At 38.2% G+C, this 25,032-nt stretch overlaps 1 protein-coding gene across 2 annotated transcripts in view; it reads right to left on the bottom strand.

Moving 5' to 3' along the window:
• Window positions 1-17,997: 17,997 nt before the first annotated feature.
• The window catches only part of LOC121878549 (importin-11-like), a 98,328-nt gene continuing 91,293 nt past the window's right edge, over window positions 17,998-25,032 (bottom strand). For both annotated transcript variants that reach the window (XM_042384852.1, XM_042384853.1), the window contains one exon: window positions 17,998-21,434. In XM_042384852.1, coding sequence (XP_042240786.1) covers window positions 21,198-21,434 — 237 coding nt within the window. In that variant the 3' untranslated portion in view covers window positions 17,998-21,197. The remainder of the gene's footprint in view (window positions 21,435-25,032) is intronic.

Here is a 25,032-nt window from a genome sequence, read left to right as displayed (position 1 = left end):
CCATCTGCATCGTTAAACGACCCACCTGCTGGTCGCACAGGCGGGAAAAGGCCATATATATAGTAGTCCACCAACTGACGGAAGGCAGTTCAGTCCTCTTGTCATACAGTTCACATCCTATGAGTGACACTCGTCACCTGTTACTTATACTTAATTTATTTGTGTTGTTCCTGTCACCACCAATGTGGTATATCTATGTGAGTACCTATTTATGTCTCTATTTATGTCCATCAGTATTTGCTTAGTTACATTTAAGTAATTCAGTGTTTCACGTTAGTTAATTTCAGTGTTAGTTTTTATACGTTTATGCAGTGTTAACGTAATCCAATGCTTTATTATTATTCTTTTGATGTTTCGATGTTTAGTATAATTTGTGTCTTAAAAGTTTCGATGGTGAATCAATTTGTTGTGACAGCCTACGAGGCTCTTTATTGTGTTAATATTTAATTAATTAAATTCTTAAAGGTTTACTTTATTTATTTTTATTCCCTTTTAATTTACTTCACTTTTTTTGTTTGGTTACGCCTAGAACCTGGATATTTAAGTAAATTAAGAGACGGCGTAACAGTTTTGGCGACCTTGCCAGGATTCACTAACGACCTTTTGACACTTGTGATATTTTTTTTTTCTAAGCATGCTGATGGATTTGTTTTGAGGCATGGTAGGACTAACAATGGAAATTTTGTGAGTAATAATTTGGTGCGTGACAGGAGGAGCTGGGACTCGTTCGCCACCTAATGGGGCGTTCTAATTTACTTGTAGTTTCTGTGGAAAGCCGGGTCATAAGGCGGATTTTTGTTGGACAAGGCCGCAGCCAAATAAGGTGAAGCACGAGAGGTTGCAGTTTCGGTTCTCACGTCACGAGACTTTGATCTTTTCCAGGAGAGCTTTGCGAAGGACCCAGACGTTGGTACCTTTCGTCCATTTTTGTCAAGGCACGGTAGAAGTTGATGGTGTCGAAACACCAGTCACTATTTTGAGAGACTCGGGTTGTCTCCAAACTCGTCAAAGAGGGTGTTGTTGCGGTGAGGAAGACTGACAAAACGTCGTTTTGGGCGCCCTTTGGGGTAAAGGTGCAGCTCCATTGGTTTTTCAGGTATAGCTAAACGTAGCCGGTGTACACGAGCTGCCTGTGTTAGTACGTGTCAAATCTCCTTGTTGCTACAGTGGACCTCATACTTGGTAACGATTTGCTGCAACAGCTTGAAGATGATATACACGGTGTTTTCCCTTTGTGTGCTGTGACTCAGTTTATGTTATTGACTAATGATCATAATGTAACTCCTGATGTAGATAATTCACTGTCCTTAGAAGGACTTTTTGCTAACCCAATTGCTTCCAAGACATTTCTTCCGCAGTTAATGCTGTGACCGGGAGAGTTGCTTTAATAGCTGCGCAAGAGCAAGACGATTCATTATGGCTCTTGTTTGACCTGGTGTCCGATCCTGCCAATGTTTCAGGCCTTACCACGAGATATTTCAGTCAAGACGGTGTTTTGTGCCGCCGCTGGCTCCCACCGACTATGTCAGAGGAAGATGCGGACTGGGCGTCTATCACTCAAATAGTCCTCCCACACACTTACAGACAACATGTTCTAGCTCTGACCCATGACGGTCACTTTTCTGGACATCAAGGTGTCCGAAAGACGTTCAACAGGCTGGCCAGGTATGAGGAGAGATGTCACTAAATATTGTAAGTACTGTCATTTTTGTCAAAAGGTAGGCAAAGCCAATCGGGCTATTCCACCTTTTCCACTTGTAAGAGTACCTCACGTACCTGAGCCCTTTACAACGGTGCAGTCTGACATTGTAGGCCCTCTGCCTAAAACTTCTAGTGGGTTTAAATATTTATTTACAGTCATTGATACCTCCACTAGGTACTTGCATGCTGTACCTCTTAGGAAAGTTACTGCTAAGGCCCTTGTTAAATGTTTGCTTGACCTGTTTAGTCACTTTGGGTTGCCGTACCGTGTTCAAACAGACGGTGCCTCATATTTTGTAGGAAAAGTTTTCAAGGAAGCCCTAACAAAGTTGGGAATAGTTCATTGTTAGGTAGTAGTGAAGAGAGCATTAGCGTATTAAGTTTAGTAGGAGATGTTAGAGAGAAGCTTCTAAGTTGTTGGATCCTTGCCGCAGACCACTTGTCGCACTCCAAGACATGGTACGACAAGCATGCCAGACACAGAGTTCCAGATAGGAGATCAAGTACTCATTCTCTTGCTGAGACATGGGCAGCCGCTCCATGCAAAGTTTAGTCCTCTTGTCATACAGTTCACATCCTTTGAGTGACACTCGTCACCTGTTACTTATACTTAATTTGTGTTGTTCCTGTCGCCACAAATGTGGTATATCTATGTGAGTACCTATTTATGTCTCTATTTATGTCCATCAGTATTTGCTTAGTTACATTTAAGTAATTCAGTGTTGTTTCACGTTAGTTAATTTCAGTGTTAGTTTTTATATATTTATGCAGTGTTAACGTAAGCCAATGCTTTATTTTTATTCTTTTGATATTTCGATGTTTAGTATCATTTGTGTTTTAAAAGTTTCGATGGTGAATCAATTTATTGTGACAGCCTACGAGGCTCTTTATTGTGTTAATATTTAATTAATTAAATTCTTAAAGGTTTACTTTATTTATTTTTATTCCCTTTTAATTTACTTCACTTTTTTGTTTGGTTATGCCTAGAACCTGGATGTTTAAGTAAATTAAGAGACGGCGTAACAACACCAATATACAGTACCCACCCACCTAAATACAACCAATATACAGTACCCACCCACCTAAACAACCAATATACAGTACCAAACCACCTAAACACAACCAATATACTGTACTAAACCACCCAAACACAACCACTATACAGCATTCACCCACCCACCTAAACATCATAAATATTTAAGACTGTCAGCGTCCATGCAATCTTCCTTGAACTGATTCTTGTTAGGACCTTCCCCTGGGTCCAGAACACACATCTTAAGGTTAAGTATTTTGAAATAAGTATAAAGACAGACAACACAATTTAAGCCGGTATGTCGCTTATCTTGTTCTCGTCCGGACCGTTTCAAATTACTTCCCCTCTCCAGAAACCTTTTCACTCATGCCCCATTTTGCCATAGCAGTGTGTGTCAATTTTATATCTGGTAAACTTCTTCTCATTGATTCAGGGTATATAAAATCTGTGTGATCACTTAACCTAACCTAAGCTACGTTGGTTGTAGAATGAGAAATTATAGTCCACCCTTTTCTTATTCGTACATCAACAACTACACGGTGTATATTGTAAACATATGCCTGTTTGCTTTTCAACACCGTGGTCGCTGGTTCAATTCTCCTGGTCAGATGTGAGACGTGTGTTTTCGAGTGCGACGCCGCCTTAACGAACATACTCAGGTATACCGTATACTTCGGTTTCCTTCTATACTAACAAAGAACAGACCGACCGCCCAAACGAAAAGTTAGGTGAAAAAAGGTGGAAATGATACAAAACAATTATTTCACTTGCCAAATTAAGAGGGTGTGAGGCGGCAACTAGCAAACATGATCTAGGAGGTGAAGAAACTACATACTGGAGTTCAGTTCTGTTTGGAGTGATAACTTTTTTGCTGTATAGTTGGATTTAAAAGCATTTGAGTTTACTGTGTAATTCCTTAAGGCAGCTGGTAGACGTTAATAATATGCCTATGAGTTCACGGATTAATCATAGCTTCTTGGAACTTCTGAACTTTAACATTATTGACAATTCAGGTGAGTTAGTGAGAGTTATCAATATATCTTCTCGAGCCACCTGTATTTTCATAAAAGTCTAAGGTGCCATTTCAGGGACTCAAAGTTAGTAAATACAAAGATTAAATACCAACATGACCGAATGACACTGTGCTGACGTAGGAAACAAGCTCTCGTGCATCAAGAGAATGGGAATTATTCTGCCTCTGTATTTATCTGGGAAGCTTACAAAGTTAATTTTATCGCCCATGTTGTACCGTACATAGATGCATCCGATCATATACATTCTGATGTAATAATCGAGATATGATGAACAATTAGACTGTATGACGTTTAGATATTAGTTTCAAGGGGTCACTAATAAGTAATAACACACGTTCATGTACATTCAGCATTAATAATGTCCCTGCAAAATAAATCATAAGTTACCATTGTTTCCATAAGTTAGATATGGATATACGAGTTTATCCCCAGATCTTACCCATGATTTCACTTTCAACACACAATTAATTTCTTGTACATAATTTAGTACATGGATGCTCATGTAAACAAGGTTAAACAAATGAAGTCTTATTAAATATAACAAAGGTGATGGTTGTCTTCTCTCTGGAGTCGACGCTGTTGTTACTGTTGTTCACTAATATGGTTTGGCCATTAGTCTTAAAGGGGCGAGCATTTACAATATATCTCTGTGGTTTCGTCAGCCTGTTAGGGTTAATTTTCGACTGGGGTTTACTTTTTCCACCTCAAGTACTGGCACAGAAGTAGGAACCACAATGGTGTCGATTACTTAAGTCATTAGATACTGTAATTAGCGTCCCAAACCAGCAACGAAACTAACACCCGGAGTCTGTCTGTCCACACATGTGTCTGCCTTCCTCTCGTGTTTATCTCCACTATACGCCGAGTGTTGTTAGTATGATAATATATGACTAGGATCGTATAATTCCCATCCCTTTGATAAATCTGGGCACTTATATCGTGAGGAAATTGTATACAAGGTCAGGGTAAGTTTTGATTGGTGCAAATTTTGTTATAAATGTTGTTCTTTTTTAATTGAGAAGTTGTTAAATTTAAGTCAGGTGTAAATTCTGTTACTGTAGGCAGCATTATTTTTGCTTCTACGATGTTTGGATAATACTAGATTCCTAACTTACACTCTTAACTTAGGCTGCTGACTCAAAGTTCAAGGATTTGTAGCTGGAAGTTGTCCATACAGATGAGTGTAGGAAGGTGGCCGGAGTTTCAAACCCAAAGATTTACGTGGCATGGACATTCTCCCGGTCCAGGTCAGTTGTCTCTTGTCATTCATGTTCCATCTACCAACCTGCCAGATGTCATGACCTATCACTCTAACACTCTCCATCCTGTGAACAATATGCGATGTTCTGACTTTAAATCCAGTTCTCACTCCCCAAGGATCGTATCATAGCTGTTCCAAACCATGACACCAGAACTGCCCTTTGCTGTACGTATAAAATATTTAGCATTTGTTATGGATAAAGGACGTATTAACCCGAGCTAAAATGTTGAAAGCGCGAAGAATCAATTAGGAATCTATAACAAGAGGAAAAAGGAAAAGAGGAAAGAGAAAAATAAATCGGCGCAGACCCAAAGATAGAGAAAGAAATTAGAATCAACTGCCTGGTACATTGACCTCAGTGTATTCTGATGTGAATTTCAATATTATTTCTTACTTGCGTCTCTCTATACATTGGAGGTGAGGTTCTGGCACATATGATGGCAGCTCACAGTGAGTATTGGTTATTGATACATACTGTTCTGGAGTCCTGCCACCACCACCACCACCACTGCCACCACCATTACCACTGCCACCACCACCACCACTACCACCAATTACTACCACTTCCACAACTGCCACTACTGCCACCACCACCATTTCTACTGCTACCACCACAAATACTACTCCCAGCACCACCACTACTACCACCGTCACTACTACTACTCCTAGCACCACCACTAATACTACCACTACCACCACCACCACCATTACTGCCACCACCACTACTACTGTCGCAACTGCTACCACCACCATCACCACCACCATTACAACTGCTACCAACAGAAATACTACTCCTACCACCACCACTACCGCTGCTACTGCCATTTATTTAGTTTCACTCCCGTCTCTCAGAAGTTGTCCACGTCAAGATACACCAGAGAAGTGTATCCCATATTAGCTATAACACTTCACTGGCTAAGACCCATGAGTCCTCAACCTGGCGAACTGTCTTAACATTGCACCTCTCTGACACCTTTGACACCTTCTCATACAGCCTTTCCTTCTGTAAAATTTGTAAAGTTCTTTTCCACCACGACTTTTTTTTCTAATCCCGTTTCTGATTTTTAGTTTTATAATATTTCACATATGTCTCAGTTATTGCAGTTTTGTTTAATGTTTTTTCCTGTCGTTCTTATGGCAGTAGATTGTTGATGGGATATGGTTTAGGCTAATTAGTTACAAGTTATTTTTTACACTCATTAATATTTATCCAATTCCTTCATCATCATTAGACACAGATTGTTCCTTCTTATGCTTCTGCGTATGTCCCATTAATTTCTCCTCAGTATCTCACTTCCTCTCAACCTGTACTCTTGTTCCTTTATCTCCTCTTCCTCCTCCTTCACTAGGCATCTCCTCCTCCCCCGTGCCTCCCCTCCCTGCTAGTGCTCCCTGAGGCACCAATACCGTCCTCCTCACATCACCACCGACGTGCTCGTGTTCCCCCTAAGTGGCGTCTCTTTGGTTCTGGTCCAGACTGTACAAGGCGATCGTATGAATTATCTGTTGTGGAGACCGAGGCTCAATATTGGATTCCTTCAGCTATGTGTGAATATTTCTTATTAAAGTTGACGCGTCGCTTTTTATCGAAACGTAGGCGATATGTTCAACAAATACCTTCTTTTAAGACAACTGTTCCTCTTATCAACATGTTATCCTACACAGCTTTTACTTATTACATAATTTGAGAGACTTATTGGAAGAAATTTCTCTCTGGGCTCCAGTTCGTCGACCGTCCCCTGGAGAGGTCGACCATGACCACCACAATAAGTCCTGCTATATGAATCTCTCTTCTCTCACCCACACAATTTTCAGTCTCCCGCATCCTTCCTTTTCCTACCTTGTCACCCTTCACCATTTCTCCCCAGTTTGTCTCTTCTATACTCCCACATCTTCAACGTTCCTGCCTCTCCCCTCTTGATTTTTCTCCAGCTCCTTCCTTCTCTCTCATACTCTCATTTCCTTTCTCCGCTCTAGTCCTTTTCCCGTCTACCTTATATTATTATCTCTCACCATTCCCTCTTTTTTCTTTTTTAATCTTTTTTTTCTCTTTGAAGGTATTTATATTCTTTTACCTCCCTTATTACTTATCTCAAGTCCCCAATGTGTTTATCTCTCGTCAACAGCCTCGTAAATCTCACCTTATGTATTTTTATGTACTGATATATATATATATATATATATATATATATATATATATATATATATATATATATATATATATATATATATATATATATATATATATATATTTTACCATCTCATGTTGACTTTTCTCACGTTGTTAATCTTCTTTATGCTGTCAGCCTCCCTTATACTGTCAGCTTCTCTTATACTGTCAGCTTGTCTTATACTGTCAGTCTCCCTTAAACTGTCAGTTTCCCTCATATTGTCAACCTCCCTTTTACTGTCAGCTTCCCTTATACTGTCAACCTCTCTTATACTGTCAGCCTCCCTTGTCAGCCTCCCTTATATTCTCAGCCTCCCTCAAACTATCAGCCTCCCTTTTACTGTCAGCCTCCCTCATTCTGTCAGCCTCCCGCATACTGTCAGCTTCCCTTATATTGTCAGCCTCCCTTATACTATCAGCCTCCCTTATACTGTCTGTCTCCCTCATTCTGTCAGACTCCCTCATACCATCAGCCTCCCTTATACTGTCAGCCTCCCTTATATTGTCAGCCTCCCTTATACTATCAGCCTCCCTCATACTGGCAGCTCCTCTCCTAGAAACTTTTTTAATGTACAAATTTATATTTTATAATCCCGAGTCTTCACCTACTCAGCCATTCTTGTTATTATTATGGATCATCTTTGTTACTTTAACGTCAAAATTGATTAATCTTCTCATAGCTTACTAAAGAAACTATAACATGTATGTACAGTGCAGTATACACGCTCTAATATCTTCCTTCTAAATATCCATTATTACCACGGGAAGTGAAAGGAACGGTAAATATAAACAAAGGTCTTAGTACCATACGAGGATTGACTTCAGGTTCCCAGTGTGTGTGTGTGTGTGTGTTTGACTGTACACTTAATTATATCCTCATTGACGTTAACATTATGACCGCCAATACAGTAAAGACCTGAAGTAATTTCATGCACAGTTAACTTTTACACAGTCAATCATCAAGGTTCTCTCAGGCATCAAGCACTGCCACCAACATTCATTGTAAACACTACGTGTGCAAACTGTGGCGCGGCTATACTGTATATAGTGAGTTGTTGGAATAAACATTACTATGATTCTTTTATGTCACACACACACACACACACCCACCCACCCACACACACACACACACACACACACACACCCACACACAACCACACCACACCATCGGCGATCATGTACTTCGTCATAATTAGGTATTAATGAATTGTGAAATAGAAAACTTAAACTAACTTAACCTAACATTAAGAAATATTAACTAAGTGTTATTAATTATTTTTTGTTCGTTTTACATACAAGATAATCATCATGGGTGATATGATATTATGATATATTCTGAAAAAAAGTAAAATACGTAAGTTTCGGAGAAAAAGAATTAAATCTAAAGTTACTCAAAACAACAGTAAAGATTTAAACTATACAGATGAGAGGAAAACAAATACCAGTAATAAGTGCAAGTAATAAATAACTAAATAAACCCTGGAACTAAATATATATATTTTGATGTTCTTTGTCTTTTATACTATAGACTAACTGCAGTATATACTTATAACATTTAAACACGTAATAATAATGGTTGCCCCTCGTGTACGAGGATGGGCCGGCCCAAGGCGTGAATTTGTTTAAGGTGTAGAAGGTATAGTCAACACAACTACCACACCCTAAGTTAACGAGTTGCATGACCATTACCCCGGAACACAATCCACTAATCGATAAACATTCAGGTCGCTAATTACTGCTGGGTCGACAGAGACATATGACGTATAAAAAAAAAACAGTCCTACCCGGCTCGGGAATCGAACTGGGGTCCACTCGCTTAAAAGGCGAGCATGCTGACCAATACACCACAGGTCACCAAAATAACAAAAACATATAAATATATATATATTTTTTTTCCGTGCTGGTCAAGCCCCGACCAGAGGTTAACTAGACCCCGGACAACTCTTTCGGATCTTGGCCAGCACGTCGTATTTGTATTAACGCCATTTGAAGTTAGTTTAACGACATTTGAAGTTAGTTTAACGACATTTGAAGTTTGTTTAACGCCATTTGAAGCATGTTTAACGTCATTTGAAGTTAGTTTAACGCCATTTGAAGCATGTTTAACGTCATTTAAAGTAAGTTTAAGACCATTTAAAGTTAGTTTAACGCCATATAAAGTTAATTTAACGCCATTTGAAGTTAGTTTAACGCCAATTAAAGTTAATTTAACGCCATTTAAAGTTAGTTTAACGCCATTTATAGTAGTTTAGCGTTATTTAAAGTTAGTTTAACGCCATTTGAAATTAGTTTAACGCCATTTGAAACACGTTTAACGCCATTTAAAGTTGGTTTAACGCCATTTGAAGTTAGTTTAACACCATTTAAAGTTAGTTAAATGCCATTTGAATTTAGGTTAATGCCATTTAAAGTTACTTTAACGTCATTTAAAGTTAGTTTAACGCCATTTAAAGTTTGTTTAACGCCATTTGAAGTTAGTTTAACGCCATTTGAAGCATGTTTAACGCCATTTAAAGTTAGTTTAAGGCCATTTAAAGTTAGTTTAACGCCATATGAAATTAGTTTAACGCCATATAAAGTTAGGTTAACGCCATTTAAAGTTAGTTTAACGTCATTTAAAGTTAGTTTAACGCCATTTAAAGTTACTTTAACGCCATTTAAAGTTAGTTTAATGCCATTTCAAGTTAGTTTAACACCATTTGAAGTTAGTTTTACGCCACTTGAAGTTAGTTTAACGCCATTTGAAGTTAGGTTTATGCCATTTAAAGTTAGTTTAATGCCATTTGAAGTTAGTTTAACACCATTTGAAGTTAGTTTTACGCTATTTGAAGTTAGTTTAACGCCATTTGAAGTTAGGTTTATGCCATTTAAAGTTAGTTTAAGGCCATTTGAAGTTAGTTTAACGCCATTTGAAGTTAGTTTAACGCCATTTAAGGATAGTTTAATGCCATTTAAATGGCATTCAACTAAGTTTAAATGGCGTTCAATTATCTTTAAACGGCATTAAACTAACTTTAATTGTCGTTAAACATGCTTCAAATGGCGTCTAACTAACTTTAAATGATGTTAAACTAACTTTAAATGACGTCAAACTAACTTTAAATGGTGTTCAACTAACTTTAAATGCGTTAAAATAACTTTAAATGGCATTAAATGCGCTTCAAATTACGTTAAACTAACTTCAAATGGGGTTAAACTAACTGCAAATGGCGTCAAACTAACTTTAAATGGCGTCAAACTAACTTTAAATGGTGTTCAACTAACTTTAAATGCGTTAAAATTACTTTAAATGGCATTAAATGCGCTTCAAATTACGTTAAACTAACTTCAAATGATGTTAAACTAACATTAAATGGCTTTAAACTAACTATAAATGGCGTTTAATGCACTTCAAATGGCGTTAAACTAACTTCAAATGGCGTTCAACTAACTTTAAACAGCGTTAAATTAACTTTAATTGGCATTAAACTATCTTTGAAGTTAGTTGAACGCCATTTACAGTTCGTTTAAAGCCATTTAAAGTTAGTTTAACGCCATTTAAAGTTAGTTTAACGCCATTTCAAGCATGTTTAACGCCAATTAAAGTTAGTTTAACGCTGTTTAAAGCTAGTTGAACAGCATTTCAAGTTAGATTAACGCCATTTGAAGCTAGTTTATCACCATTTGAAGTTAGTTTAACGCCTTTTAAAGTTAGTTTAACGTTATTTGAAGTTAGTTTAACGCCATTTGAAGTTAGTTTAACGCCATTTAAAGTTAGTTTAACGCCATTTCAAGCATGTTTAACGCCAATTAAAGTTAGTTTAACGCTGTTTAAAGATAGTTGAACGGCATTTCAAGTTAGATTAACGCCATTTGAAGTTAGTTTAACGCCATTTGAATTTAGTCTAACACCATTTAAAGTTAGTTTAACGCCTTTTAAAGTTAGTTTAACGCCATTTGAAGTTAGTTTAAAGCGATTTGAAGTTAGTTTATCACCATTTGAAGTTAGTTTAACGCCATTTGAAGTTAGTTTAATGCCATTTGAATTTAGTCTAACACCATTTAAAGTTAGTTTAACGCCTTTTAAAGTTAGTTTAACGCCATTTAAAGTTAGTTTAACGCCTTTTAAAGTTAGTTTAACGCCATTTGAAGTTAGTTTATCACCATTTGAAGTTAGTTTATCACCATTTGAAGTTAGTTTAACGCCATTTGAAGTTAGTTTAACGCCATTTAAAGTTAGTTTAACGCCATTTGAAGTTAGTTTAACGCTATTTGAAGTTAGTTTAACGCCATTTACAGTTAGTTTAATGCTATTTAAAGTTAGTTTATCACCATTTGAAGTTAGTTTAACGCCATTTGAAGTTAGTTTAACCCCATTTGAAGTTAGTTTAACGCCATTTAAAGTTAGTTTAACGCCATTTGAAGTTAGTTTGACGCCATTTGAAGTTAGTTTAACGCCATTTGAAGTTAGTTTAACGCCATTTGAAGTTAGTTTAACGCCATTTGAATTCAGTCTAGCACCATTTAAAGTTAGTTTAACGCCTTTTAAAGTTAGTTTAACGCCATTTAAAGTTAGTTTAACGTCATTTAAAGTTAGTTTAACGCCATTTGAAGTTAGTTTATCACCATTTGAATTTAGTTTAACGCCATTTGAAGTTAGTTTAACGCAATTTAAAGTAAGTTTAACGCCATTTGAAGTTAGTTTAGCGCCATTTGAAGTTAGTTTAACGCCAATTGAAGCGCATTAAACGCCATTTAAAGTTAGTTTAATGCCATTTAAAGTTAGTTTAATGCCATTTAAAGTTAGTTTAACAGCATTTAAAGTTAGTTTAATGCCATTTAAAGTTAGTTTAATGCCATTTAAAGTTAGTTTAACAGCATTTAAAGTTAGTTGAACACAATTTAAAGATAGTTGAACTCCATTTAGCGTTAATTAAACGCCATTTAAAGGTTAGTTGAACTCCATTTAGCGTTAATTAAACGCCATTTAAAGGTTAGTTGAACTCCATTTAGCGTTAATTAAACGCCATTTAAGGGTTAGTTTAACGCCATTTGTAGCATGTTTAACGAAAGTTAAAGTTAATTTAATGCTGTTTAAAGTTAGTTTAACGCTGTTTAATGTTAGTTTAATGCTATTCAAAGTTAGTTTAACGCCATTTAGTGATAGTGATTCCATAGGAGTGGAGAGATGTGATAAATATAATTATGCTTATGTTTTATTAGGGAAGATAGTCTATTCATAGTATTACACACACACACACACACACACACACACACTAATTCCCCCAATAAAATCATAACATTTCCAACATAATATTCCAAACTATACAAAAAAAAATATTATCAAAACTGAGAACAGGTTTAATCCCGCGAGTATAACGACCATTGCCTCGACGCCGGTGTAAAAGTGTCGCTCTCATTACTACTGTGTGTGTGTGTGTGAAGAACCTCAAACAATGGTTGGGTATTGATATAATCAACGCTGATTATTTTACTAACGGATGCAATTAACGTGGATTATATGTGTACCGATGGGTATGTTTGTGTGGTGTTTTTTCTACCTACTTTTGTTATGTTGATGTGAAATGTTGTCTGTATGTTGTTTGGAAGAAGTTGTGGTTGGTGATAGTGGTTGGTTGGATGGGTGGGTAGTGGTGGTTTTGGTGATGGATGGGTTATGGTGATTGATGGGGGTTAGTGGTGGTGGGGATGATGGTGGTGTTTGTTATTGCCTTGGTTATTACGGTACTCATGATTATAGTAGTGGTGATTGTGATAGTGATGATGAGGACGATGACGATTTGAATGGTACCAGGTTAGGATGGCTGTTGTGGTTGTGTGGTGATTGTGGTTAAGATCTGTGGGCGGGTGGAGGGGAGTGAGATATACTAGAAGAATGGGCGGTCCACTAAAGTTTGGGTGGTAGGTTGAGTGGCTAGAAGAGAGCATGGGGGGATGGAGTTTAGATTGGGTGGAAGACTGGGTGGCGACATGTTCAAGGGGCGGCACGCTGAATCTTCTGCATTGGCGGCAGGCTGCAATATCTGGATGGACGGTAGGGAAGGACGAAGGGAAAGAGGGTGGATGGGTGAACAACTGGGTGGCAGGCAGGCAGGTTAAAATACAAGTCTGGGCGGCAGGCAGGCAGGTAAACAGGTAGGTAATTAGACAGTCTACATAACCAGAATGGGCGGCAGGGAGGGAAGGGGACGTAGGGGAGGTGGTTGGGTGGATAGCTGGGTGGCGGGGGCGTTGTGCTCGAGGGGTGGCGGGCGCCGGGTGTTCGAGGGGTGGCGGAGGCGGGGTGCTCGAGGGCCCAGGTTATGAATACCATTACCTCGTGCCGTCCACCTATTCACTGATCGCTGACCGCCACCTCGGGAATACCTTTTGCATTATGGTTTATATTTCAACACCTCAAGGGAGGGGAGGGGGGGTTACTAGTGGTTTAATGGGTTTATATTTTTGGTTTAAGTGTGTATACCTGGGTTTTTTTATGTGGTCTAAGGGTATATGCCTGGTGCGTTTTATTATGGTCTATATTTTAACACTTTTGAGTTGTATGTGATTTATACTTGTGGATTAAGGTAGGTTTAATTTACGTATATCTTAACTGGTTTGATATTATTATGGTTCATTTTCCAGTACCTTGAGAGGAGGATTTCTTGTCTGATTTATTTCAGTTTTATTTCTAACATCTCGAGGGATTTTCTTTTGGTTTAGGTTTAAGGTGTTTATCCTATCGGTGTTTATTTGGAATACCTTCGGGTTTATTTATGGTTTATTAGATAAAATTGAAATTTATGGTTTAATAGAGAATTATCAGCTTTAATTAGTCAGCAGGAATCATAAGTTTAAGGTTTATAAACAAAAACGTGTTCTATCTTAACCATGGTTTATTTACAATGCCTCAGGTTTATTTTTGGGGGGTTCAAATAGTTAGGATTTGTGGTTTAATGGTACAGATTATATCAAGGGCGTCCAAAGTTTGTCATACAGGACCCACATTACAATTATTGAACCATATCGAGGACCGGGCGAGGTCTTGTTTACATTTGGCAGGCCCTGTTTACATGTGATAGGTCCTGTTTAGATGTGGCAGGTACGGTTTACATCTGTGACAGGTCCTAACAAAATTCGACATTTTATCAACGCATAAATAATATTAAACAAAAGTCTCTGCAAGTCTGTAGTCTGCCGGGTAAGGGTTTATTTTGAGTTTATTTTCGTATTTAATGATGACGTATTAGTATATTTTATTTACCCGGTTTATTACATTATGGTTTATTAATTTACGTTTATTTAGTTGAGTTTAGGTTTGATTAGATTAGAATATTTTAAGTTAAACACGTTCGCCACTGATAAAAATGTCGCCTTATTTACACCGTAGAAGACCTACCATATCTACCCAGCACACCTCCCTCTCCTACCCCTGTCTGTGTGAACAGCAGTACTCAGCGACACCTGCAAGCGAGGCTGAAGATGCCACAGGAGGTGTACTTGAATACAATAGTAACCCGCCAGACCCTACAACCTCTTCTCCCTCCTCCTTCTTCCTCTCCCTCCCCTCCTCATCCTCCCTTCTCATCATCATCCTCTTCCTCCCCTTCCTCACTCCCTCCTTATCCTCCTATTCCTCCCCCCCTCTTCCTCCTGCAGGTGGAATAATTCATAAGGTGATGTTAGGTGTCGTCGACGCCCTGCCAGGAATCCTTCTCTCGTCTTGTGAGTGTGTGAAGGATATCGCTCTACTGAGAATCCTGCATTACTGTAACTGCAGAGGATATAACATACAAGAATCCTTCTCATCCTACGCATTTGTATACTGTAAATACTTCGTGGCACTAAGTGTATAAAAGGACTAGGTCTATAGGAATCTGTCGTGTCTTTACGTATGAAGGATACAATTTAAATGTATCCTTCACCTCTGCCGGTGTACACAACCCCATCCTACTAAGAATCCTTTGCATTTATATGTCAGCGTAAAATACCTCATCCTGGAAAGAATCCTTCATGTTTGTGGGAATTTCAGGTTGTGGAGGAGAAAGAAAGAGAGAGAGAGAGAGAGAGAGAGAGAGAGAGAGGAAGAAAGAAAGATAGACATAGAGAGTGTGAGAGATAAGAGAGAGTGTGAGATAGAGAGTGTATTAGGCTTCTTTGATGGGGGTGAGGAATCTCTCTCTCTCGCTTCCCCTATTTGACCTAAGATGAAAAGAGAAATGAAGAACCACACCATCATACACCCTCAACCGCACCCTCAACCATACCCTCAACCGCACCCTCAACCACACCATCAACCACAAACTCAACCGCACCCTCAACCACACCCTAAGCCACACCATCACACACACACCATTGGTCCACTCAACTAGGCCATTCGATTGTGGGTGATAAGCTGCTGTGAAGCTTTGTTGAATGCTGTATTGTTGGCATATGGTTGCAAGAAGTTGATTCTTAAATTCTGATCCGTTATCGGATAGAATAACCTTAGGTGTAGTGAACGGACAGATGAGATGCGTCACTAAAGAGTGTGCCACAGTCTCCGCGGATTTATCCTGCAAGGGGACTAGAATCACGAATCTGGAGAAGTGATCAACACACACAAGTATATAGGTGGAGCCTTGATGGCTTTTTGGCAGTTGCAATAAGTCGATTGCAACTGTGTCGAATGGGCGTTCAGGCGTTGGGTATTCAAGAATTGGAGCAGGGTGCATTGTAGTTCCCTTGTGTTGAGCACAAGATAAACAATTAGCAATGTGTCGCTCGATGTCCCTTTTCATTGTACTCCAATAGTAAGATTTTCTTATTTCTGCAAGGCATTTGTCACGCCGTGGATTGCGCTCTTGATAATCCTGCCTTTGGTCTTGGTAGTCCTGCCTGTATTGCTGCAGTTACACAATCCTCTGAACTGCGTGATCTAGATTGATGTAGTAAACACCACTGGTCACTTATGGGTTCGGGAGCATTGTATATCCTGCTTACTGCACTTGAATTTAACTTTTGATTTTGATTTTTGAAGTTGCTTTTCTTGGCTTTGTTAAGCTGATAGGTATTACCATCTTGTTTTGCATAGTAACAGTCTTCAGTCGTATGATTCTGTTTCTTGCAAATTTTACACAGTTTTTTGTTTAGGTTTGGTACCTATTTCTTTCTAAACCTCAATTGGTGCTGTTGCCACCGGTGCAATGGTTCTAGCAAGAGGTGTGTATGGGGCTCTCTGTATTATGCATAATCTGTGAGTCCATCTGACTGGGGGTAATTTTCCTCTTGAGCTTGCTTAAACTCTACTTCTTGAAGAAATATAAATTGGATATACTCGATAAGACGATACACGTGTTCCTCACTCATTTTACGGTCCTTGTCAAACCAATCGGAACCGGAGAAGTGTGCTTTCCAATCGTCATAAGCCTCCCCCGCTATAGACTGTGCCATAAAGATATGCTGTGTTTGGATTCGCGGTGCGGTTCTGCTTACCATTCTAAAAACCCATGTAAAATGACCGCCAACTCCTCCCTGATCAAAGAAGCGTACCAAATTTCTTTTGAACTCGTCATATTTTGAACGAGTAAAAGCCGTAGCATTCATTAGGTGACTTGCGCGACACCCCAGTTTAATGTTACCACGGACGAATGCTTTACGATCCTCGTCATCTCGGACATTATTGTCTCATCACATTCTGTGAAGTCTCGGATTCAATCATGCTGTGGTAGTATTTTCCACACATTAGTTGCTTGCGTCACTGGGTTAGTCATGTTAGTGGTTAGAGGTTTACTAGTTAATTGAAATGCTGGTAAATTATTAGTGCATGTATCAGAAGATGTCAATACACTCAGTGAGTTTTGGAAGGACTACAACATTTTGAAATGTATAAAGAACAAAGCTGCAGCATGGGATGAGGTTACAGGTCAGTGCATGAATGAAATATGGAAGAAAGTCCTGAAAAGATATGTGAACAGTTTCAAAGGACTTAATGAAGATGAAGCAATTTCCGAGATTAGTAACAAGATAGTGGAGTTGGGTAAACAGCAGGAGTTAGAAATTGATAATGAAGATGTTGAGCAATTAGCTGAAAGTGTAGCAGAAGAGCTAAGAAACGAGGATCTTATTGAGCTGGATGCACTGAAAATTGCAGAGGAAGAGAGTAAAAATGTAGAAGAACCTGCACCCCCAAACATTTCCAGTGAAACAAATGGCAGAGGCATTTGCTACTATTAATAAGGGGATGCAAATGTTTGATAAAATGGATCAAAATGTTGAGCATTTTGCAAAAGTTGACAGAATGATCCAAGATGCACTTGCTTGCTACAGGGAGATTTACAATGAAAAGAAAAGGCAAACTGTGCAATCAAAATTGGACATATATTTTAAGAAGTCCCCCACTGCTGTCTCCTCACACCCCACCAGTGCTGCCTCTTCACTCCCTAAAGATGACCCAATACCTTCAACAAGCAAGTATTCCCTGTATGTTAACCAGTCTGAAGAAAGTGACCCACCCAGCCCTCTCTCCTCCTCTGCTTCATCCAATTAATGTAGTCTCCATGTTTAATTACAAAATTATTGGGGCCCCGTGTTCATTCAGCCGACTACATTAAAGGTAAGTGCACAGTAACACTTAATACATTATTTATTTACTTTTACTGTACTGTATTTCATTTTAGATTTTCTATGAATTATTTTTGGCATTTTCGACTTACGACATGGATTTGGGTCCCTAACCCCATCGTAAGTCGGGGACTGCCTGTACAGTATATATAAAACCAGGCTTAAAAATATCCATTTGAAAGTTGTTCACTATCAAGTTGATTAAAACTGCCAAAAATATAAACTCTTTTTACTTAACAGTTAGACGATTCTTCTGTTAAATTCAGAATACTGTAGTACACTAGTAAGCCATCACATATGAATCCATTATCACAGGTAAGGAAAGACACTTATCTAATGACTACCCTGAACAAGTGGTCGAGTCCCAGAGTGGACCGAGTTTTGGGAGGGACTGAACAAGCATTGGGTGGAACTATGTCCAACTATGATGCTTTCTTTTTAACAACCTAACTTGCTTGCTATAGCATTATGTAATTTCACAAAACACGATGGTTTGAACAAAGAGGTGAGGGACTTTTGTCGAGTATATATACCTATGTACTGTACAAAACTTAGGTACAATGTTCCCTGTCTGCTGTGTACTTAATGCGTTCAACCGGGCATATTGTTAGCAACAGCAGCACATCTCCTTCATATTAAATAAACATCTAAGTGATATACATTGCTAATTATAATTTTTCATATTCTTTTTACTTCTTGCATACCTATAGTACTTTAAGTTTAAAATAAATTTACTAAGCAACTTTTTTCTACTGTTGATGCACATCTATGCAGTGTCTTAAAATTGGTCAACTAAACGAAATTTATTTCAGACTGTCATGTAAAAAAAATATTGAAGGGACCTTGATTAAGTACCTAAGTATTATGCACAAATGTGAAATATATTTGCCTGAATTCATGATTCAGTTTCTCCTTGGTTTTAATAAAATTCACAATTAACCAGAATTTTTCTATTAAAAATAAAATTCCTTAACTGATTTTACACTATTGTAAATATACCATTTTTCTAGTGCCAATCTAAAATGGAGTGATATATCAGTCATATAATTATGTTATTAATATAAAGTACAGAAGTCATCATGTGGCAGAGCAGCCCTTAATATAATGCTCTTCAAAATGTAGTGCTCTGGAAATAGTTTCATGATACTGTACAGAAACTTTCTAGAAGAACTTAGAATATTAAACTTTGCATCAAAATTACTTTTCTTAAAGAAAACAATTGAAGAGAGACAGTCTAGGAAATCTCACGAATGAATGATAACAAGGAAAAGCCAGTCACAATCAAAATCATATCTTGCTTATAGATCCATTACTGTAATGGTATTCACATGTAATTCCTCTAGAATGTAAGCTGTAGTACTGCATTAGGTTTCAATGGAAGAGAGCATGGATTCAGCTAGAATGTAATACTTAGTGTATGTGTACAGTAAAAAAAAAAAATTATTGGCTCATTAGAGGACCACAATACTGGTGGTGACTGATTGATTCTCTAAGTTTTGTCTTCCCAAGATGAGGAGGGTACATAATACTATTCACTAACACTGAGTTAAATTACATGCAAGACTTACAAATTACAAGAATTACAAAACACTGTTTCGCTTATCACACAGCAATATTGAGAGACCGAGCTGAAATATGTACTGTACAGTACTGCTACAGTACAGAAAGCAAGCCAGTCTTGTTTTTGGCTGGCCATCAGGCATCCATTAGTGTCACCTTAAAAACATCTACACTCAAACAGTAAATCACTGAGAAAAACACTCAAACAGAAAGAAACCATAAAAAATGAAACAACTGCCCACTTCAGAAACAGAAAGTGTTGGTAACTTCTAGCTCAAATCTCTTTCATGAATGTAACTAAGTACGGTAACAAAATGACACCTTGAAAGGAGGAAAAGAGTGAAGGTAGAACTTCATAGATTCAAGATTACAAGTCATGTAATATGAGAAGAAAAATATGCCGATGACTGTTCAACACACGCTTTTCCAGGAAAACACATGGATTATGGTCAAGATGTTATCCACAAACCAATGATCTACCTGGTGAGTTGCAGTCTTGTCAGGCAAGCACTGCCTGCACAGTTCTGAGAGAGCTATCTCGAAAGACACATGATAATTGTTAGGCCACAAAATGGTAATCTCTGTTTACAAATGCAAGATAGATGAAACTTATATTATTACTAAATTTTCCTCCTTATGAGCTAAAATTCTAATATGATATTACAGGCATCTTCAATTCTTACCCTAGATGTCTGGGTCAAGCTTAAACCATTGTGTAGCAGTTGCTATAAACTAAAAGATATTTTAGTCGGTCAATGGCTGTGGAGATCAAGCCACAAATATTTTACAATAGCAAGATAAGGAGTAAAAAATATAAACTAAAGGTAAGTTATGAAAAAGAAAGTCAATGACTGGAATTGCATAAAGTTCTTCATAATCCTTCTTCCTGTACAGAAAGAGAAGAATTTAACAAAAGACACAATGGAGGATCATAGAAGCATGCTAAGGCAGTTATTTTAATGCAAATGCAATTTCAGTGAAATGTTGAAATATGTACAGTATAGTTGTAGCATGCAAACAAATACAGTAACTGCATTACAAAGAGTTGTATTACTGTAGTGTTTCATCACAACTAATACATTTTCAAACAAATAATCCTCATTTGCTTCTTCACATATTCATTGCGAGTTACAAATCAATTTATTTTTAAAGTACAGGTATTCCCCGACTTACGACAGGGTTAGGGACTGACATCCAGGCCGTAAGTCGAAATGGTAGTAAGTCAGAAATGCTTAAATAACACATAAAAAATCGAAAATTTGGGTCTCTTTTTCTACTCAGCACCACAAAACACTCACTTTTAAGCTTGCCAGCCATTTTAAAGTGAATTACAGATGAAAATTTTGTCTGTATACTGACTTTGGGACTCAAATATACATAATTTGACCACATTTTGGTACAACTGAGGCGGTCGTAAGTGCGGGTGGACGTAAGTCGGGGACTACCTATATCTCTTGTAATCAACATTAAAATACATATGTTCTGTAGTTCTGTATTGTGTTATCTTATTACAGATGAAAAATAAGTACATAAATGGGACTTCATTGTGTGTAAACAAGTGAAATCCTTATGTAATGAAGTATGAGGTATAATGGGACATGTAGTATTACCCCCATATAGTACATAATTATGATGCCAGCAACAACTCTTTATCCCTTGGTAAGATAATTACGGTGTATGAATTACTACTCAAATTTCAAAACAATTGCAATTGTATACAAAGGGCCTCTTTGAGTTGGCCTAAAAAATTTCTCTATTATTGTGCTCATAAAGATTCATAACTTAAGCTCATACCCTGTCCTAAAGGATGTTGCGGTGAATTCACTTCGTACTCACTCACAACACCGGCACACACAATTATGACACAGTAATTTCTTCCAACATCTTTCGACAATTCTCCTCAAGGTCCTGAGCAAGAGTCATGATAGTATTGTGATCGGTGCTCTCTTGAAGACGCTTCATTTGTTGCCCCAGAAACACTCGTAATGAGGTGGTGTGTACAGGGTCTCCTTGTGCCAGTGCCTGCCGTCTAAGAACATGTTCTGTCTCAAGTTCATATGGTTCAGGAGATCCCAGGCGGCCACCATTGATGACCTGTTGGATATAAAAAGACATTCTTTGAAATATAGTATAAGGAATATCGCCATTAGCCGGAATCCCTCTTAACCGGAACTCTCCAATAGCCGGAATTTAAATTTGCTTAGAATTTTCCGGGTTGGGGACGAGTGATTTTTTCTGGCTTTGAGAGAGTCGTCTCGTTACCAGGAAATCTCTCATTCCCGGAAGTGCTATCACTAATTGGGGCAGACCCCAATCTGAAAAAAGCCAATATATGAGGGGTTGGAGATAACACTGCTTTTCTGAACTGTTTAAAGTACGTATATCAGTTGATGTTATGGTATTACTGTATTTCAACATATAAGGTCTTTAAGTGTACAGTAATACCCTGCTTTACGCGGTTCTCGTTAACACGTTTCCACATTTACGCGGTACCCCGCCAGAACCGGAATTCCCACTTTACGTGGTGCATCTACTCATATACGCGGGCAGGGTGCGCACAAGGTTGCCCAGTCATCAAAACATTACTGAGTTCTTCACCCGCCACCCACCACAGCCGACCCAAGTCAGTGATAGTGAGGATATGGACTTTGAGGGGTTTGACAAAGAGGCCCTGCAAGCCTCTGTGGTGGATAGTGATACAAGTGATACAGGTGAGGGCCAATAATCTGCCCTCTGCCTCGGAACCAACCCCCCATCCCCGAGTGCCCAGCCATCTTTTTTACTAATGTAAGTGTTAAAAAATCTAATATTATTGATATTTCTCTTAATTATTAATTGTGTGCGCACACCATCATAAAATTAAGAAGTTATTTTTACTACAACGTAGGTATTGTGGTCTGAAAAAGTGGAGTTTGGGAGTCGGCCCAGTCTCTATTTCAATTAATCCTACATGTTCTGTTGTTCCATTTACGCGTTTCCCGTTTTACACGGGCCTCCGTGGGTTCAATTGACCGGGTAAAGCGGGGTTATACTGTATAACAAGGTTATTGAAAGTATATTTAATCAACAATAAAAGAATATGAAACAGAACTCTCTGGGTTTAAAATTAGACATACAAGTCTGGTTGTCAACAACTGTTGTCACCAAGATGATTGTTATTTATTGTAAAGTGTTATATGTAACTAACCACAGAATCTGTCTCATAAATAAAAAGAAAACTGTATACTGTACAGTGCTATAAAGATAAAAATAGGAACAAATAAGTGTAGGGGTATATTGTATGTGGAAGACAAATGTTTATCTGGGAGCAGCTGGCAGTGGGGATCATTTGGTGCCAGGTTGATACAATATTATCCTAAGATAATCAGCTTTCCTGAAAAAAGAATCCTACACTGAAAACAATGACTCATTTGTTTACAAAGGGCAAACAGCTGATTGGTTTACCACAATGTCTATCTTTAACACTTAGTAAACTAGTACAGTACAATTGTGTAGTTATTATCACGTAATAAATACTATTGCAGTGTATTTATCACCACTCAATAAATACTGCTGTAGGGTATTTATCATCACTTTACAAATAATATTGTATTATGCATCTGCATATAACTTGGTTTATTCATTAACCCTCTCGCACATGACGACACTATTCGCATCATTCATGGTAAGACCAGCTTCATGGCAATGCAAATTGAGTCACCACTTTAAAATATTCATAAAAAATTAAGCTTTCAACAGAATTGCGTCAAATTTGAATGCGTCAAAGTAGCAAGTAAGTTCTATCAAATAAAATAATTGGCAAATCTCGAGGCCCATAGAAAGGGAAGAATGGAATGATAAATTAGCAGTATTATCTCAGCAGTCAGATCAAGAGTGTGAAACTGGTCCATTTAAATTTCCACAACTTCGTGCGAGCTGCCTCATTACAGTACTTACCCTACTACCTGAAATAATTTATTTTTAGTATTAGAGAAGTGAAGTGATGGGTTGTGTACAGTAATGTTGTTTTCATGTTTACAGGGAAAATGATTAATTTTCAAAAGCAGTTACTGAATCAGGTTATACAACCTTGTTATAGTGACACAGTTTCAAAAAAAATCTCTAAGAGGAATATTTGCTAGACTTACATGAATTTTATCAGTACCATTCTCTTCATTATAGTGTTGGCAACAAGATGCTCTGCTCTGACCGTACGACCGTTGGGACATACGACCGCGACCGTCGTGACCAAAAATATTTTCAAATGACACGCGCATTTTCTATGCCGAAACGTTTCCGTCCCGGGCGAGAGGGTGGCGCGTCTCGTGGGTACACTCACTCAGTGGAGCGCTTAGTTTGTGTTTGGCTATCGTATCCTATACTGATTGCGCTGTGAACTTTCGTTATTATCGTATTTAATTGACTTTATAATGACTGGAAAGAGTAAAAGTGAGAGTGCTGGTGGTGTTCCAAAGAAAAGGAGACAGGTAATTACTTTTGAGATGAAAATGAAGATAATAACACAGCATGAGAATGGAAAAACAGTAGCAACAATCTCACGCGACCTAGGTTTCTCACACTCGACTATATCCACTATTCTGAAGGACAAGGAACGTATTCGTGAAGTAGTGAGAGGAACAACACCTATAAAGGGAACTATAATATCAAAGAGAAGACAACGTCCTATTCACGATATGGAAAAATTATTGGTGATATGGATAGAAGACCAGATACAGAAGCGTGTACCCTTAAGCCTTCTAACCATACAGGCTAAAGCAAGAAGCCTGTTCCAAAGCCTGAAGGAGCAGGCAGGAGATGAATGTGATCAAACATTTACAGGAAGTCAAGGGTGGTTTGATAGATTTAAAAAACGCTACAGTCTACACAATGTTAAGGTGAGTGGAGAGGCAGCTAGTGCCGATGTTGATGCTGCCGAAGCTTTTAAGGAGGAGTTAGATGAAGTGATTGTGGAAGGGAATTATTTGCCTGAGCAAATATTCAATGTGGATGAGACTGGATTATTGTGGAAGCGCATGCCTGAGCGGACATACAGTTTCAAAGGAGTTAATGAAAATGAAGTTATTTCGGATAATAGTAACAAGATAGTGGAGTTAGGTAAACAGCTGGAGTTAGAAATTGATAATGAAGATGTTGGACAGTTGGTTGAAAGTGTAGCAGAAGAGCTCAGTAACGAGGATCTTATTGAACTAGATGCACAGAAAATTGCAGAGGAAGAAGAGAGACAAAATGTAGAAGAAGAACCTGCACCCCCCAAAAAGTTTTCAGTGAAACATATGGCAGAGGCATTTGCTACAATTAATAAAGGAATGAAAATGTTTGATGGCATGGATCAAAATTATGAGCGTTATGCCAAAGTTGACAGAATGGTCCAAGAGTCACTAGCTTGCTACAGGGAGATTTATAATGAAAAGAAAAAGCAAACTGTGCAGTCTAAATTGGACATCTATTTCAAGAAGTCCCCCAGTGCTGTCTCCTCATGCCCCACCAGTGCTGCCTCTTCACTCCCTCAAGATGATCCAATCCCTTCAACCAGCAAGTTTCCACAGCACATAAACCTGTCTGAAGAAAGCTACATTGATGACCCACCCAGCCCTGTCTCCTCTTCTGCGTCTTCCAATTAATATAGTCTCCATGTATCCTGTAAATAGAAAATTATGGGGGCCCCGTGTGCATTCAGCTGACTACATTAAAG

The sequence above is a fragment of the Homarus americanus genome, unplaced genomic scaffold (genome assembly GCF_018991925.1).
Source record: "Homarus americanus isolate GMGI-L3 unplaced genomic scaffold, GMGI_Hamer_2.0 scaffold41027, whole genome shotgun sequence".
Classification (NCBI taxonomy): Eukaryota; Metazoa; Arthropoda; class Malacostraca; order Decapoda; family Nephropidae; genus Homarus; species Homarus americanus.
The sequence above is the reverse complement of the archived record's forward strand: the minus strand, read 5'-3'. Positions and strand labels throughout refer to the sequence as shown.